The sequence below is a fragment of the Chelon labrosus genome (genome assembly GCF_963514085.1).
Source record: "Chelon labrosus genome assembly, chromosome: 24".
Classification (NCBI taxonomy): Eukaryota; Metazoa; Chordata; class Actinopteri; order Mugiliformes; family Mugilidae; genus Chelon; species Chelon labrosus.
The window spans coordinates 13,681,983-13,700,825 of record NC_140357.1 but is presented as its reverse complement, the minus strand read 5'-3'; the positions used below and the strand labels follow the sequence as shown (position 1 = coordinate 13,700,825).

The 18,843-nt window shown below is 45.0% G+C and overlaps 2 protein-coding genes and 1 long non-coding RNA gene across 5 annotated transcripts; all 3 read right to left on the bottom strand.

Annotated features, from left to right (window-relative positions):
• Positions 1–44: 44 nt before the first annotated feature.
• LOC311509361 (H(+)/Cl(-) exchange transporter 4) lies at positions 45–5,263 on the bottom strand. The gene is made up of 12 exons (XM_084574537.1): positions 5,101–5,263; positions 4,640–4,794; positions 4,451–4,550; positions 3,970–4,157; positions 3,739–3,861; positions 3,416–3,622; positions 3,244–3,324; positions 2,549–3,094; positions 2,206–2,392; positions 1,734–2,132; positions 1,405–1,621; positions 45–1,301 (listed from the first exon to the last, which is right to left on the bottom strand). Exons 1-12 carry the CDS (start codon positions 5,114–5,116, stop codon positions 1,211–1,213), a joined length of 2,310 nt encoding a protein of 769 aa, XP_084430663.1. The 5' UTR covers positions 5,117–5,263; the 3' UTR covers positions 45–1,210.
• Positions 5,264–6,971: 1,708 nt separating this feature from the next.
• LOC311509612 (uncharacterized protein) lies at positions 6,972–10,473 on the bottom strand. Of its 3 annotated transcripts, none has more exons than XM_084574844.1 (5): positions 9,347–10,473; positions 8,992–9,261; positions 8,766–8,849; positions 8,548–8,620; positions 6,972–8,307 (listed from the first exon to the last, which is right to left on the bottom strand). In XM_084574844.1, the coding sequence occupies exons 1-4, from the start codon at positions 9,694–9,696 to the stop codon at positions 8,554–8,556; spliced, it is 771 nt and encodes a 256-aa protein (XP_084430970.1). In that variant the 5' UTR covers positions 9,697–10,473; the 3' UTR covers positions 6,972–8,307; positions 8,548–8,553. The 3 variants fall into 3 exon arrangements, with proteins under 3 accessions (XP_084430970.1, XP_084430969.1, XP_084430968.1); XM_084574843.1 differs by having other exon boundaries at positions 6,972–8,620; positions 9,347–10,042; positions 10,182–10,473; XM_084574842.1 differs by having other exon boundaries at positions 6,972–8,620.
• Positions 10,474–12,265: 1,792 nt separating this feature from the next.
• Positions 12,266–13,066, bottom strand: LOC311509506. The gene is made up of 3 exons (XR_014699846.1): positions 12,963–13,066; positions 12,580–12,834; positions 12,266–12,503 (listed from the first exon to the last, which is right to left on the bottom strand). It is a non-coding gene; the product is annotated as an uncharacterized lncRNA (long non-coding RNA).
• Between the last annotated feature and the right edge of the window lie 5,777 nt (positions 13,067–18,843).

The following is an 18,843-nucleotide window of genomic DNA, read 5'->3' as shown; positions in this document are numbered from 1 at the left end:
GCCTTTATGAATAAAACATGACAAACCTGGCTCTTTATTCTCCATCTGAAGGTTTATTTTTTTATGTCTGAGCAAAGCTGATAAATAAAAAAACAAAGAACACCCAGGCTCAGCGTTAGTGTTTCCAACAAAATGAAATAATATTTAAAATAAAAAAAAACACTCACAATAAATCATCATTATATACAACACTCATTATTTTTGTTTTCCTCATACATTCTGTTGGCATTTAAAACACGGAGAGAGGCGACCAACACAACAAACATCACAAGAAACAACGGAGTGAAAGTGCAGTCGAGCAGCAGGACGAGTTTCTATCCAGAATCTGCCGTCTTCTAGCTTTTACTGTTATTCTTCAGGCTCATCGTACCGTCCCTTACTCAGCTGAAAAGTGCCAACCTGCTACCAGATATGTCCACTTCAATCATGCATTTAAACGTTCCTGTTCCTGACCTTTAATTCTGCTGCTTCTGCTTCTTCTTTATCGGTCTAATAAAGTGACAAACTGACCCGCTGCAGTGTAGAGTTTCACGTCAAGACTAAATAAAAACAGGCAGCATTCACGGAAATATGGCAAAACAAAAACGAGACAAAGTGCAACGACCTCCTCACGTTAAATAAAATCACATTCAGACGTTCCAGTTTCAGACTCTCACAGAGTTTTCTATCTGTGACCTTAGTGTTGTAAGCTGTGAAGCTTTGACTCCAACAGTTAATTAAGTAATTCATGAACAATTAACTGGACAAAAAAAAATAGTAATCACTTCATTAATAATCTAATAAATAACCTTTAACTCAAAGTACTTAGTGTTTTATGATGATTAGAAACGACAGGTTTGGAAGAAGATGTTAGAAGATGTTAGAAGATGTGAAGGACGGTTTCACCCACGAACCTTTCAGTGGAGGTGAGACGCTACTTTCCAGCTCTCTCTGTTTTACAGATTTATAACAGTAAGCAAATAAAAACAGTTTTACTACCGGAGATGATCGACTCCTTCACCACCAGGTTGCTCTCTGACATAACAAATACTGCCTCAGTCTTCCTTTCTTTGTGGCTTTCTGATAAATAAAACTAGCAGCAATAAATAAAAGACTGTGGATGAACATTAAACACTGGTGCTGCTGTGGTCACTACAGGGAGAGGACTAGCCTGTCAGAGGATGAAAGGGGGCGGGGGGTGTTCACCTATTTACACCATGAGTGGATAAAGCTAGTTGAACATGATGGACTCTGGGTCCTGGTTCATCATTTGAGCCATGTGCCGCAGAACGTCCTTCTTGGTGATGATGCCCAGGAGACGCCTGCAGAGAAGAGGTCAGAGGTCACTCCTAGTGTAAGGCGTGTCACAAATCACAACAACATGTGTGTTTTTAAAAAAGATCTTTATTTAGATTCTGTTCGTACCCGCTCCTGGTCACCAGACACTGACGGAGGCCCAGCTTGCGGAAGATGTCCACCACGGTCTCCATGGGCGTGTGGTCGGTGACGGTGAAGGGGCTGAGGTTCAGGATGCGGCGAAGCTTCAGCGGCTGCGGGTTGCTGGCCGGCAGCTGAGGCGCGTCCTCCGTGAAGTAGACCACGGAGCTGCTCACCACGCCGTCCTGCTTCTGACGGGCGTTTTCTGTGGACCGACGGCGCATGCATTTAACTTAGTGACGACACCCGTCAGTCAATATCTGGGTTAATGGTTAATAAAAGGGTCACAGCTTAGATCTGACCATCGTTTGACTTACTGATGGCGAGCGTCAGGTCGCGGCGCTGAACGAAGCCGATGAGCCGCTCCGACTCTCTGGACACGACCACCGGGAAGCCGTTATAGTCCGTGTCTTTGATCAGCGTCTCCACGTCCTCCACCGTGGTGGAGTCCTGGGTGAGGACGGCCAGAGGGGGGTCGTTCCTGCGGGGTCGCATCACGTCGGTGGCCAGCGTGCGGTGGGTGAACTCGTCCCTGACGTCCAGGTAGGGGTAGCCGTTGAGCTGGATGTGGGACTCGTAAATGCCCTCCTTCCCGAAGGCGTCCGCTACCCACTTGCTGGTGACGGCGGCGGCCATCAGCGGGACGATGTACTCCAACCCGCCGGTCAGCTCGAACATGATGACCACCAGGGAGACGGTCATCCTGGTCACCCCGCCTGAGGACAGGTACAGTCAGCACTGTTATAATCAATACATTAAATGTGAGGGACAGTCAGGACGGTCACTCACCCAGGCAGGCAGCGGCCCCCACCATGGCGTAGAGTCCAGGTGTGACACAGTCGGCGCCGGGCCGGCACCAGTTCTTAAAGATGATCCAGTCGTGGTGGTGATACGCCATCTGCTCCACGGCGATCCCAACAATCCGCCCGGCGATGGCTCCGACCGCCATGCTGGGAATAAAGAGACCGGAGGGGATCTGGAGAGGAAAGAGAGTCTGGTCAGGGAAACATCCTGCTCGCTGAGTTACAGCACCTGTCCGTCAGTCAAGTTTTAAAAGAAAGAAGCACTGTACAGATAATTCACCTCTGTAGAAGATGGACAGAACAAAAATCCTCATCTTCCTCGTACTGACCTTCATGCCAAAGGTGAAGATGGTGATGACGATCTTGAAGATGAGCGCGAGGGCGAGCTGCCACAGAGCGTTGTAGACCCCGGGGCCGGCCGGCCGGTCCGGGATGTCGTCCACCGGCCGACTCATGTTGGGGTTGTTGATGTAATCACAGAGCTGTGAAGACTCCAGAGCGCCACAGTCGTTGAAGAGCTCGGAGATGAGCTCGCTGGTGCTGCGACGGGTGTACGGGTTGGGGAACGCCAGCAGAGCAGTGATGCCCGTCACGGCGATGACCTCCAGAACTGGGTACTTCCCCAGCTGGGTCGTCTTCCTCCGCCGGCACCAGGCGATGTTGGCCCGGATAAAGAGGGTCCCCCAGAGACCGCCGAACACACCCAGCAGGATGAAGGGCACCAGCTCAGCCATGTACCACGGAGTGTGGTACTCCACGTAGAACAGCACCAGCCGGCTGTTTCCAAACGGGTTGATGGAGCGCAGCGTGAAGGCAGCGACCAGGGCAGCGAAGAAGGAACGCCACAGAGTCTTGAGAGGGAAATAATAACTGACCTGCAGGAGAGACAGAGGACAGGTCATCGCTGGGGACATCAAGAGAAAGACCAGAACAGAAAAAGGCAGCAGCACATTGTGTCTAAAGAAAAGGACTGAAAGAAACACAAACTGAACAAAAACACCACTCTAGTGTCGTAATAACCGACCTCTTCCAGACTGAACAGAACTCCTCCGATGGGCGCTCCAAAGGCCACCGACACTCCAGCTGCTGCAGCTGCTGATAACACCTGCAGGACGCACAGACACAACCTTTAATCACACGCTGCAAACAAGCTTTTATTTCCTGTACAAACATCTGGATTAAAAGTGGTAGCGTACCTCTCGCCGCTTGCCCTCGTTCTTACTGTACTTGGAGAAGAGGCTGCAGAAGAGGTTTCCACAGCAGCAGGCCACGTGGACCAGAGGACCCTCCTTCCCCAGACTGAGACCCGACGACACTGCCAGCACCAGGGTGACTGTCTTTATCAGCAGGGTCCATTTCCCCAGGTAGCCCCGGATGATGAAGCCGCTGAGGATCGTCTTGATCTGAACAGAAATATGATCATCTGTTAGAGTCAACACAGTCTTCACAGTAAACAGGTAAAGTCATCTTCTACCCATCTCATTGGCCGCTTCCCTCTCAGCACCAGTCTGAACGTTACCTCTGGGATTCCTGAACCGCAGGCGTACGGAGCAAATACTCGCACCAGAGACACCGCCAGGAAGGAGAAGAGCAGAGCCCACAGAATGTACAGGAAGTAGTTCAACACGTACGCTCCTGCTCCCTGAAAACACAGTCACATGATGTTAGTTCACAGAGTCCTCAGCCGTCACATTCCTCCATCATTGTGATTCTGCATCGGTGGTTGATCTCCTACGTGTCCATATCTGACCTCAGCGTGGCCGGTCATTAGCTCGGCCCATTTCTGCCACTGTGGACACTTGTCCCGGTCGTCGAACGTCGTCTCGCTGGACGTCCAGCAGCACTGCTCGTGGCTGTACCAGAACGCCGAGAGACACACGCCCTCCTTCAGGTCGGTCATCCAGTCCACAGCCAGGTCGATCACCCCAGCCAGCGTACCTGATGAGAACAGGAAGGGCAAGATTTGTTCCATCAGCTTGGAAAGTATTTTTAACACCTTCATGGTGCGTTCAAAGTGACTCAGCGTTAAACTAAAAATAAGACAACCACCACTGTGTCTCCAGCTAAACGTAGCTCTTTAGTTTTACCCAGAAATACATTTATCATTTAACACATTCATGTTCTTTGTTACACAACAAGCTGTCAAGTATCAGTGGTGAGATGTTCACACATTTAACTTTCATCTTAAAGCTGAGAGGCTCAGCATCATCTGACCATCGTCCCTGACTGACCTGAGAGAAGACCGATGAGCAGCATCACCACCCATCCTGACCAGGCGTCCAGCAGACTCTTGATCAGCTCCCACATGGACTCTTTACTCTTACTGGTGATCTGGTGGACAAATAATTCTTCATTTGTCTCTGTGTGTGAACAAACATCTGCTTAGAACAGCAGATAAAACACAGAAAGCCTGCACACACCTTGCGGTGGCGGTCAGTGTCTCTGGATTTCTCCCTCAGCCAGTCGATGGTGTGGAAGTCTTCGTACGTGCCCACGTCAGGAAAAGGCTCGTCCAGGAAGTCCATCAGGTTTCCAGCTCCGTTCATCTCCTCTGTGGGCGTGGCGCCACTGACACCTGAGCAGGTGTGATCATTGAGACAGATAAAGGAGGAGACTAGGGACCTGTTGTCAGGCAGATTTAGCTGTTTGTTAATTAACAGCAGATATAATTAAGGATCATCTTTCTCACTGCCTTTATATGACATATTATGAAAACATCTAATTATTTCTCTAACATGGAAACAGATATAAAATCACTTTTAAACATACGACCTCATGAAAGAACCAAACACTGCAGCTGCGTCTTTATTTACGTTAGCAACCGATGCTAAGCTAGCATGTTGTCTTTCCGCTGAGTTAGATCGTTAAAGTCGTCTTTTACCTTCACCGACCTCCATGTCACAGTCCGTCCTGACAGCCGCGGAGACAAAATGTCTCTTTGAAATGATTCACTTAGAAAAAGTCGAGTAAACTGGACATTTTAGATGATAACACATCAACCGAGAGGAGACAGCGTCAGAGATTGTATCCCACAATGCACCTGCTCAACCTGTCAACCTCACGATACTTCCGCGATCTCGCGTTGATTGTGTCAATGTCAAAGATCGTCTATGTCCAAAAAAGATGCTTCAAACATATTTTTTTCTTCCATCTAAAAATCTGTCAGAATACTGTAATCACTGATGTATTAGTTTAAATTTATGGGAAATTTTAAATATAATAAAGTCATAAAGAGGAATTAAAGTGGTTTGGAAAGGTTGGAGGTGTTTGAGTGTGTAATTCAGAAGAAACACGTCAACGTGTCGTGTAGTTGTAGTTCCTATCAGTGACCACTGGAGGGCAGTAATTGTCATAATCATTTAAAAATACATTTTGTCAGTAAAGTCCATTAAACCAGACATTTTAGATGATATTTAGATTGTTTTTTTTTTAATCTTTACTCATCAGGTAGGAACATAGAAGTATATATAAAACATCTAGCTAGTTACAGAAAAACTGTGAATAAAGAAAACGGATCAGATACATATTACAAATGTTCCAAACATAATAAGGCAAAAAAAATACAACTGTTAGAATACAACATAAAAATGAATTAAAAGGGGTACAGATATGTTTTAATAGTCATTTTGTATATTTTATATACACATTGTATATTGTTTATATATACTTGAATATTTTATACATACTTTATACACTGTACCTCAGTTTTATTTTATTTTTTTGACCCTTTTTACAAACTGTAATTCCTCCTGTTACTACGTGATGAAGCTACTGGACACAGAATTTCCCACGGGACAAATCAAATCTATCTATCTGGATTGCGCCCATTGATTGCGCCAGAGTCCAAGATCGTCTATATTTTTAAAAAAGATGCTTCAAACATCTTTTTTTTTTTGTTTTTTTTTTGCCCCATCTAAACAAGTTAAAATCTGTCAGAATACGTCAATCACTGATGTATTAGTTTTATTTTGTGGAAAATATTAAATATAATAAATTCAGGAAGCAGAATTAAAGTGGTTTAGAAAGGTTGGAGGTGTTTGAAGTGTGTAATTAACAAGAAACACAAATAAACACCATCATATTGTTTGCTGCAGTTCCTCTTAATAACCACCAGAGGGCAGTGACAGTCATAGTTTCTGTGTTTTGATCATTTAAAATCAGTTTCTGTCTAAAAAGCCGAGTAAACTACATCGTAAGGATGTCAAAGATCGTCTATAACAAAGGTTCTTACATTAACGTAATTTTTTTCTATAAACAAATGAACATTTCTTTGAATACTACAATGACTGATGATTCAGTTTAAATTCATGGAAATCATAAAATATAATAAATTCATAAAGCAGAATTAAACGGGTTTTAAAACGTTGTTAGAGTGCGATTAACAAGAAACAAACGTAACCGTGATGTTTAGCTGCAGTTCGTCTAAGTGACCACTGGAGGGCAGTGATAGTCATAATCTGTTTTGATCATTTAAAAACACTTAAAGTCAATAAAGTCGAGTAAACCAGACATTTGAGATGATATGTAGATTTTTTTAATCTTTATTCATCAAGTAGGAACATAGAAACATATAGAAAACATTCAGCTAGTTACAGAAAAACTGTGACTAAAGAAAACGGATCAGATACATATTACAAATGTTCCAAACATAATAAGGCAAAAAAAATACAACTGTTAGAACGAAACTAAAAGGATAAAAAAATGTTTTAACAGATATTTTAATGTTTCAAAATATATTCTCATTTAATTCAGATATTTACAACGAAACACATCAACCATTAAGAGACAGCGTCAGAGATTGTATCCCACAATGCACCTGCTCAACCTCACGACACTTCCCCGATATCAATGTCAAAGATCGTCTATGAAAAGAAAAAAGCTTCAAACACTAACATTCTAAACATCTATTTTTCTCCCAAAACAAGTGGAAATCTGTTCGAACACTGATGTTTTAGTTTTAATTCTTGTAAAATGTAAAATATAATAAAATCAGAAAGCAGAATTAAAGCTGTTTAGAAACGTTGGAGGCGTCTGAGTGTGTGATAAAGAAGAAACAAATGATCGTCATCATGTAGTTTAGCTGCAGTTCCGCTGTCTGACCACCAGATGGTAGTGAACACTCAGTGATGAGGACAGTTGTAGTTACTGACAGTGGCCACTGGAGGGCAGTGATAGTAATAAACTGTTTAGATCATTTAAAATCACTTCCTGTCATCTTTCTGTCTTCAGTCTGCACTCCTGTGTTTATTGTTACAGTCCAACCCTCAACATATGTGCACATAGAGTCCATATTTACTGTATTATATATACTTATATACTGTGTTATATGAGACTCTGAACATGTGTCCTGATTGTTGTTAATTAACATTAACAGCTGTAAAGTCACTTAGAAGAGTTATTATTTTAACATGTGAGGTATTTAAATGAGGAAAATATCATAACATTGTCATATAAAGAGGATAAAGAATCAGAGAAGATGAGGTTTATAGATAAATGTCAAGTAAAAACACAAACGTTTATATTTTATCATCACTTTCTTAAAGTGATCAGAGTGTAACAGGTTTTCTTCTGATTGTCTATGCAAGAAACATCTCATGGATGCACTGGGACGCATCCTCAGTGATGTATCCTGGGGTCATTGGGTGTTTCGGGTCTCGCAACATCATACACCCTCGCCCAGGCGACCCAGCCAGGGTTGATCAAGTCCCGACTTCTATAGGCTCATAGAAGATTTTCCAGCCTCTCTCCCTGCACTCCTCCACCAGTTCCTGGTACTTAGCGCGTTTCCTCTCATTGGCTTCCTCAATACGCTCTTCCCAGGGCACCGTAAGTTCCAGCATGATAAGATGTTTTGAAGCCTCCGAGGTAACTATCATGTCTGGGCGGAGCCTCGTTGTTGCGATATGCTGAGGGAACCTCAGCTGTTTTCCCAGGTCGACCTGCAGCTGCCAGTCAGAGGCTTTGTGGAGGAGGCCTGTTGTTAATTGTGAGCGTGCCCGGGGTTTCTCTCCAGCTTTGATGAAGGGGACTGCCTTCTTTGGAGCAGCAGTTTAACATGTCATTATAGAGTCACTGCTCTCTGCATAGACTGAAACCACCAGAATAAATACAGTTATCACTAAACAAATACATTAAATAGACTGATTCATAACATTGACATAGTGGTAACAGCCTTAAACTGGGTCAAATAAAATATATCGTCATCTAAAAAGCATGAAGCTCTAATAGAGTAATCAGAGTTTGTCTAAACTAATATCACCACAACCAACAATTCACTTAATGATCAATAGATGGAAACAAAGATTTTACTGACTGATGATCACGTTACCATATTTCACCATATTTCAAAGTGCTTGTGTTTCTTAAAGGGGGTTCTGTTGACGATGTTGTTGCTGAAGAGTCTAGAAAAACAACAAAGCAGAGAGCAGACGTCACTCAGGACAGAACAACATGACAACTAATAATCCATCTGATGTCAGATTGTTCTCTGAGAGCCTCTGAGCAGACAGTTATGAAGTGATGGTGCACTGATGGATGTCAGCTCACCTCACAGTGTTGATGGAGGGGTTGATGGAGAGCAGCTGCAGTAACAGGTCAGTTGAAGCATCAGTGATCTTGTTGTGACTCAGACTGGAACACAAACACAACAAGTGTCAAACCTCTGACTGGACATTAGATTATATTGGACTGAGAGCAGGTTTACAGCAACACAGAATATGTCACACTGCTCTATCTGAAGGACTGTATCTTAACAGGGGGGTCAGACACTCACTCCAGGACCTGGACTTTGTGCAGCTGTGAGATGAGTGTGAGCAGCAGCTGGTCAGTGAGCTGACAGTGACTGAGGTCCAGCTCTGTCAGCCCTTCACAGAACTCCAGCATCTGGACCAAAGCCCCACAGACCCTCTGATCCAGTCTGCTGTGACTCAGATCCAGCTCTCCACCCAGGGCTCCACACAGGGACACCGCCCGTCTCACTGTGTCCCTCTCACTGTGGACAGGAACCAGGGACACCAGCTGGAGGAGGACGGTTTTACTGACTCTGAACAGGAGAAACAGAGCAGACTGTTAGGATGCATCAACATGAAGGAACAAACTTCTCTCTGGTTCAGGTTCATGGTCTTCACCTCAGGTGGACCCTGTTGAGGACAGAAAACAGCAGCTCCAGCCCGCTGTCCTCCACCTCACAGTCTCTCAGGTCCAGCTGTGTGTCCAGGCTGCTGTGTCTCAGGATGGTGGAGACGACCCTGCAGTCATCAGCAGACAGATTCAGAGACTCAGTCTGTCCCTCCTCTGGTGTCTCCACACAGGAGGAGCAGGACAGGTCCAACCTGTGCTGCAGAGCCCTCAGCAGATCTGATGCTGCTCCCTGTTGCTCGTCAGAGGCAGCACAGCAGTGGATGAACCTCAGCAGCTGATTCCTGTCAACACTGGTAGGAGAAAAAAACCAAGTTACACAATTAATACACATAATCATCAGAGCTACATCTATAGTGAGTCAGAGGACAGTTGACTCATGTCCAGTGTGTTGGACAGTAATCTGAGGAACAGCTCTAATGTCTGACCTGAGCTGAGAAACTCTGTCCAGTGTAGAGAGGATGGACTGTACGCCCTCTGTTGGTATGGAGGTCCACAGCAGGTTCAGCTTAACTCTGTCACTGTGTTTGAGGATGAAGATCAGAGCAGCACAGTCCTCTGAGTCCAGCTCTCTGAAGCTCAGGCTGATCACATGATCCAATGACCTCAGTAAACCTGGTACACTGTGACTGGCCTGAGCTCTGTAGAGTTCTCTGATGGAGGTCATCACAAAGCTGGGACTGGGCCTGGAAGAAAACAGTGTATTTACAAGTTAAAGAACTGATGAACAGCTGATGAAACATAAACCTCATCATGTCATATAAAGACTACAGAGGATCAAGTGTATGTGTTTCTGGTAAAATATCCAGAATCCTAAATGAACACCTTTTCAACACCATCCTGTCCAGAAAGGGAAGCAGACGTGTGGCGTCTGCTCCCCAGACCTGGAGCATGTAACTGTTAAGTGCAGGCCCTTTTACCTTCCTCGGGAGTTCAATGTTGTGATGCTAACGGCTGTATATATCCCACCAGATGCTAATGCTAACTCTGCCCTTGGACATTTGTATGACACTATTAGCAACCAGCAGAGCATGTATCCTGAGGCTGTTCACATCATTGCTGGGGACTTTAACCATGCTGATCTTAAAGCAGTACTCCCTAAACTCCATCAGCATGTTAAATGTGCTACCAGGGGGGAAAAACACTGGACAAGTTCTATTCGAACATCAAACAGGGCTTCAGGACGAAGCCACTTCCTCACCTGGGCCAGTCAGACCACATGTCCCTGCTCCTAATTCCAGCATATACCCCTCTCAGGAAAAGTGCTCCTATTACAACCAGAACTGTTAAAATCTGGCCTGAAGGTGCCTCTGAACAGCTGCAGGACTGCTTTGAGTCAACAAATTGGGATGTCTTTGAACACCAAGATTTGGAGCAGTACACAACAGCTGTCCTGGGTTACATCAACTACTGCATGAACAATGTCACTGTAGATAAATGCATCCGTGTTTATCCGAACAGGAAACCGTGGATGACAAAAGAAATGCAGTCCTTGCTCAGGGAGAGGAACACCGCCTTCAGGTCTGGTGATGGGGCATTGTACAGCGCTGCCAGAGCCAACCTGAAGAGAGGCATCAGAGAGGCCAAGGCTGTCTACAAGAGGAGGATTGAGGACTGCTTCCAGAGCAACAACTCCAGGCAGGTGTGGCAGGGGGTCCAGCACATCACCAACTACAGACAAAGCAAAACACCAGAGCTGATACCAATGACACCTCACTGGCAGAGGAGCTGAACCACTTCTTCGCCCGCTTCGAGGTAGCTTCACTGGACACAGGCACGCTACACCTACCAGCCCACAGCAGCCACATCCTCACAGTGGAGGAGCACGAGGTGAGACGCACGCTGAGGGCTGTGAACCCGAGGAAAGCTGCGGGACCTGATGCCATCTCAGGAGTGGTGCTACGGGACTGCGCAGATCAACTGGCTGGGGTTTTCACCATGATCTTTAACCAGTCACTGTCTCAGGCTGCTCTCCCTCCCTGCCTCAAGTCCTTAACCATCGTTCCACTCCCAAAAAAGACCACCATCAGCAGCCTAAATGATTACCGTCCAGTAGCACTCACTCCAATCATTATGAAGTGCTTTGAGAAACTGGTCCGGACGCACATAACTTCAAATCTCCCACCCAGGTTTGACCCTCACCAGTTCGCCTACAGAACCAACAGGTCCACAGAGGACGCTATCGCCACAGCTCTCCACGTTACTCTGTCCCATCTGGAGCGGCAGGGGAACTATGCACGTCTGCTCTTCATGGACTTCAGCTAGGCGTTTAACACCAACTGTCAGACCTGGGTATATCCGACTCCATCTGCCTTTGGATCAAAGACTTCCTGTCTGACCGCTCCCAGAGGGTGAGGATAGGCCCCTACATCTCCACATCTCCACAGCCCTCAGCCTGAACATTGGCTCCCCCCAGGGTTGTGTGCTGAGCCCCCTACTTTACACCCTCTATACGCACAACTGCACCCCCGCATACTCCAGCAACGCCATCATCAACTTCCATGATGATGCCACTGTTGTGGGGCTCATCTCTGGGGGGGATGAGTCCACTTACCGGGATGAGTTGGAGCGGCTGTCAGTGTGGTGCTCTGACAACAACCTGGCCTTGAACACCACCAAGACCAAGGAGCTGGTCATTGATTTTAGGAGGAAATGTAAAATGGACACTCAGCCCCTGTTCACCGGGGGGGAACAGGTGTCCTTCTATCATTGCTCCATAGAGAGCATGTTGACTTACTGAGTGTGTGTGTGGTTCGCTAGCTGCACAGTAGCAGACAGGAAAGCGCTCCAGGGGGTTGTCAACATGGCCCAAAAAATCATCGGTTGCCCTCTCCCCACCCTGGAAGACCTGTGTAGCTCACGCTGCCTCAAGACATTCTATTCTATTCTATTCTATTCTACCTTTTCAACACCATCCTGTCCAGAAAGGGAAGCAGACGTGTGGCATTCTCCTGTAAGAACCGGTTCTTCCTCATGTTCACAGTGAAGGTCTGAGCTGACGACTGCAGCAGATAGTGAAGAAGCTCCCAGTTCACACAGCAGGAGCTCAGGTCTCCTCCAACCTTACTAAACAAGGACAACGTCAACTTCTTGTCCTGGACGTCATGGATGAGGGTCAGAAGCTGCTGGAGAATCTCTTCACTCAGTCTGCAGAGTTCACAAAATAAAATCAATCCATCTATTTTCAAAATGTTATTTATATTTTGATTTAGAAGATACTTACTTGACTGTTAGATGACCATCATGAAGCAGCAGTGTGATGAGACACTGAGCAGAGATGCAGGACTCAGTCAGGTCTAAGTGTCTGACTGTCCAGTGTCTCAGCAGAGAAGACAAACTACTGACAACCTCCAACATTAATCTCTCTGATGGCTGGTCTGTCTGACGAACAAGAGAAAGCTCTTCAACTACTAATGGACAGACCAGTCTGCCTCTTCTAATCCACTGAAACAGGAGCAAGACCATGTTGTTGGAAAGTCTGGAAATCAATGACAAGCAGAGAAGATCATGAAGGATGTTCACTAATACAACTGTAACTGAGGGTTGAATCAGGACAGTAGATAAATGCTGCTAGAAGAAGAAGACACAGGATCATTTAATGAGAACCTCAGGCTGTGGAGTCGTGTTGTCCTTCTAAAGAGGTTGGAGGCTCCTCTGATGGACATCTTTCTGGCTGTGAGGGTGAGATCCACTTTAGAGCTACACAGTTGGATAACTCTCCCTACAGACCAGCAGGTTTTATTGCTTAACTCTCCTGTTAAGATCAGGTTGAAGCCAAGGAGCTGCAGCAGAGAGGACAACTGCTGGACGTACTCTCTGGACCTCACTGACATGGAAGAACACACGGACTGGAAGAACTCTGGAGGACAACTGAAACACAGAGAAGATCAACTATGAAAAAAGACTATAGGCCTGTTTGGTTTAAAATGTGGAACAATTCACTGACATAACTCAGTCATATAGAAGTTAGAAAGTTAGAATTAATGGAGCTTCAAATATTTACACAACTTCTTTCCAGAGCACATCTCTTCTTCTGTAGAGTTGATCATGTAAAGAACAATTCATTTACCTGAGCTGTGAGATATAAGGCAGACACTGCAGGAAACTCCTCACTTCACTCTCTTCAACTGACCAGCCTCTCAGCTCCACTGGTTTCTTCTCTGATTGGAGTTTCAGCACTTCCAGGAGGATGGAGGTCTTTCTCTCTGAGAGGTTTATGAACCAGACTGTAGGAGCTGACTGGAAAACTGACTGTAATGATGGAAGGAGACTCAGACCTGATTTAGTCTCATAGTCCTTCACATGAGAGAACAGATCCAGCAAGAAGTTACTCTGATATTTCTTATTATTATCATTCATGTATAGTTCATTTAAAGGAAATGTTTGATATGTGCACACTGATGATAACAGCTCCACTATCTTCTCTCCTGTCTGATGTTCTCTCTCTGCTGCTGCACAGAACAGATTCAACAACAACCTGGTTTGTTGATGAAGATGTGAACTCTGAGGATCAAACCTGGAACAATAAGAAGGAAACATTTAGTGATGATTTGATGTCAGCTGCATAAATACAACCACACACTACTGATGGACTCCATCTTGTACATGTCTGTCCTGTATAGAATGAAATGACATTTTAAACACATCTTTCATCAGAGCAGCTCAACATTGTTTTTAGACTGTTACTGACTCACGACACAAACACTAATCCTGAGTCTGAAATCACTGCAAACTGATTGAATGGTCCATTTGATTTCTCCTCCGAAGAATTGCCACCTTTTCGTGATGGAGGGGTTTGTGTGTCCCTATGATCCTGAGACTTACGCTGTCCGAGGCAGAAGCCCCTGGTAGGATCTCCCAAGGCAAATTGGTCTCAGGAGAGTGGCCTGACAAAGAGCGATTCAAAGACGTTGATGAAAAGGCACAAATCAAGCTGTAGTGGTGGTCCCCATCTTTAAAAAAAGGGACCAGAGGGTGTGTTCCAACTATAGGGGGATCACACTCCTCAGCCTCCCCGGCAAGGTCTATGCCAGAGTGCTGGAAAAGAGGGTCCGGTCGATTGTTGAACCTCAGATCGAGGAGGAACAATGCGGTTTTTGTCCCGGACGTGGAACCATGGACCAGCTCTTTACCCTCACTAGGGTGTTGGAGGGGAAATGGGAGTTTGCCCAACCAGTCCACATGTGCTTTGTGGATCTGGAGAAGGCTTATTACCATGTCCCCAGGAGCATCCTGTGGGGGGTACTCCGGGAGTATGGGGTGGATGGCCACTTACTAAGGGCCATTCAGTCCCTGTACCAAAGGAGTGTGAGTTTGGTCCATGTAGCCGGTAGTAAGTCGGACCTGTTCCCAGTGAGGGTTGGACTCTGCTCGGGCTGCCCTTTGTCACCAGTTCTGTTCATAACTTTTATGGACAGAATTTCTAGGCACAGCCGGGTGGGGGAGGGTGTCGGATTCGGTGATCGGAGAATTTCGTCTCTGCTTTTTGCGGATGACGTGGTCCTTTTAGCTTCATCGAACAACGACCTCCAGCTCTTGCTGGGGCGGTTCGCAGCCGAGTGTGAAGCAGCTCGGATGAAGATCAGCACCACCAAGTCTGAGGCCATGGTCCTCAGTCGGAAAAGGGTGGATTGCCCACTCCGGGTCGGGGAGGAGGTCCTGCCTCAAGTGGAGGAGTATCTCGGGGTCTTGTTCACAAGTGAGGGTAGGAGGGACCGGGAGATCGACAGGTGGATCGGGGCGGCATCTGCAGCTGTGATGCAGATGCTGAACTGGTCGGTCTTCAGTAGGGCTGTCTGGGCTTCCCTACTGAAGCTGCTTCCCCCGCGACCCGGATAAGCGGAAGAAGACGAGACGAGACGAGAAGACGGGGAAAAAGGAAGAACTTCACAGAAAGCGAATTGGAGACACTACTCACTGGAGTGTAGGGGGTCATAGGAGTTTGACAATCCAGTCTACATGTGTTTCGTGGACTTGGAGAAGGCCTACGGCTGTGTTCCCCATGGAACTTTGTGGAGGGTACAGAGGGAGTACCGTTGTCATGAGCCATCCAGTCCTTGTATAACCAAAGTGAGAGCTGCGTCTGTATCCTCGGCATAAAGTCAAGCACGTTTCCGGTGGGTGTTGGACTCGGCCAAGGCTGTCACTTGTACCCGGTCCTGTGCATGGTATTCATGGCCAGGATCTGAAGGCGCAGCTGGGGTGAGGAGGGGGTCCGGTATGAAAGCCTCTGAATTGCGTCCCTGAATTGCTGATGATGTGGCTCTGTTGATTGCATCAAACCGTGACCTCCAGCACACATGGGTAACGGTTTGCAGCCGAGTGTGAAGTGGTTGAGATGAGGGTCAGCACCTCCAAGTTTAAGGCCATGGTGTGCTGCCAGAAAACAGTGAACTGTGCACTCTGGGTTGGGGGTGAGTTCCTGCCTCAAACGAGGGAGGTAAAGTATCTCAGGGTGCTGTTCGTGAGTTATGGTAAAGTAGAGCGAGACATGGACACACAGTTTGATGCAGAGGCTGCACGAGGGGATCAGATGAAGAACAGGAAGTCTGAGCAAACACTTTATCTGAGTGACCTGTTCATTTTCAACAACAGTAGAGTTCATCTGAGAAAGAGTAGAGTCTATTCTAGTGAGGACAGAGTTGATAGAGACCATTACAATATCTGAATGTGAAATCAGCCTCTCTAATTGTCCAGTAAATACACTGAGTTAAATACAACAATATTTCCATCTGAAATATTCCAACACAGAAAAGTTCAGAAAACCAAGAGAAAGTGTGGAGTGATGATGTTAGAATTAATGGAGCTTCAAATATTTACACAACTTCTTTTCAGAGCACATCTCTTCTTCTGTAGAGTTTATCATGTAAAGAACAATTCATTTACCTGAGCTGTGAGATATAAGGCAGACACTGCAGGAAACTCCTCACTTCACTCTCTTCATGTGAGCAGTCTATCAACTCCACTGGTTTCTTCTCTGATTGGAGTTTCAGCACTTCCAGGAGGATGGAGGTCTTTCTCTCTGAGAGGTTTATGAACCAGACTGTAGGAGCTGACTGGAAAACTGACTGTAATGATGGAAGGAGACTCAGACCTGATTTAGTCTCATAGTCCTTCACATGGGAGCACAGATCCAGCAGGAAGTCACAATGATATTTAAAATCCATGTATATGTAATTAAGCGGGAATGCATTCCTGTTTAACACTGATGATAACAGCTCCACTATCTTCTCTCCTGTCTGATGTTCTCTCTCTGCTGCTGCACAGAACAGATTCAACAACAACCTGGTTTGTTGATGAAGATCTGAACTCTGAGGAACAAACCTGGAACAATAAGAAGGAAACATTTAGTGATGATTTGATGTCAGCTGCATAAATACAACCACACACTACTGATGGACTCCATCTTGTACATGTCTGTCCTGTATAGAATGAAATGACATTTTAAACACACTCAAGTTTAAAAGGCAGCTAAATGGAACTAATTCATTTAGTTGTTGAAGTGCTGTTAAATTCACCTGAAAGAGCTGCTACCTGTTTTATCTGAGCACTAATATTTGATTTATAGCTGACATGTTTGATTTGAAGCTCATCACATATTCAACAGTCAACACCAGCTTTAACTGCATGTTTCTCCATTCTTGTCTCAAGTCTTGTTATGTTTCTATCAGGAGGTATTAACATGTCTGTGTTGTTGTCACTGAGCTTCAATCTTCTTCTCCTTCTTCACATCACTTCATTATTCTCATACAGACAGAAGACTGTCACGTGTTTCCAAACTGGATTTAAAGTAAAAACATCAACTAACATTCTTGTCTCTGCTTCATTGCTTCAGTCACACAGTGACCTTCATTCAGTTCCTTCAACTGCTTCATATTTCTGTTCAGTGACTAAAAACATGACTGAGTGCTTTGACACAATGTTCTGGAGGAAGAGACTGAAATACTGAACCTTTCTACTGATTGAAGACACAACTGATTTTAAATCAACAATCAACTAAGAATCATGACACCAACCATCTAAATCTAATAAGAGCATTTTAAAACTAATATCAACTACTTTAGTTCATCTCCTGTTGGCTTGCTGAATCTATAATAAAGACTCAGTTTGATAAACTGATCATAGATGGATAGAAAATCTCAGACTTCAAGACAACAAGCAACTAAAACAGTCCAATAAATATAGTGGTGTAAAGAGAACAATGTTTAACCTCTGAAACAGACCAGAGAGGAAATAGAACTGAAAGATGAGTCCATGTGGAGAAAGTCACAATGAGGAAATATATTAGTGATGACAAAGAAATATCACAGGAATATTTAGAACAATGATGTTAGAATGAATGGAGCTTCAAATATTTACACAACTTCTTTTCAGAGCACATCTCTTCTTCTGTAGAGTTGATCATGTAAAGAACAATTCATTTACCTGAGCTGTGAGATATAAGGCAGACACTGCAGGAAACTCCTCACTTCACTCTCTTCATGTGAGCAGCCTGTCAGCTCCACTGGTTTCTTCTCTGATTGGAGTTTCAGCACTTCCAGGAGGACGGAGGTCTTTCTCTCTGAGAGGTTTATGAACCAGTCTGTAGGAGACTGGAAAACTGACTGTAATGATGGAAGGAGACTCAGACCTGATTTAGTCTCATGGTCCTTCACATGGGAGAACAGATCCAGCAGGAAGTCAATCTGATATTTCTTATAATAATCATTCATGTATCTCTCATTTAAAGGGAATGTTTGATATGTGCACACTGATGATAACAGCTCCACTATCTTCTCTCCTGTCTGATGTTCTCTCTCTGCTGCTGCACAGAATAGACTCGACGACAACCTGGTTTGTTGATGAAGATCTGACCTCTGATGAACAAACCTGGAACAATAAGAAGGAAACATTTAGTGATGATTTGATGTCAGCTGCATAAATACAACCACACACTACTGATGGACTCCATCTTGTACATGTCTGTCCTGTATAGAATCAAATGACATTTTAAACACACTCAAGTTTAAAAGGCAGCTAAATGGAACTAATTCATTTAGTTGTTGAAGTGCTGTTAAATTCACCTGAAAGAGCTGCTACCTGTTTTATCTGAGCACAAATATTTGATTTATAGCTGACATGTTTGATTTGAAGCTCATCACATATTCAACAGTCAACACCAGCTTTAACTGCATGTTTCTCCATTCTTGTCTCAAGTCTTGTTATGTTTCTATCAGGAGGTATTAACATGTCTGTGTTGTTGTCACTGAGCTTCAATCTTCTTCTTCTTCTTCACATCACTTCATTATTCTCATACAGACAGAAGACTGTCACGTGTTTCCAAACTGGATTTAAAGTAAAAACATCAACTAACATTCTTGTCTCTGTTTCATTGCTTCAGTCACACAGTGACCTTCATTCAGTTCCATCAACTGCTTCATATTTCTGTTCAGTGACTAAAAAACATGACTGAGTGCTTTGACACAATGTTCTGGAGGAAGAGACTGAA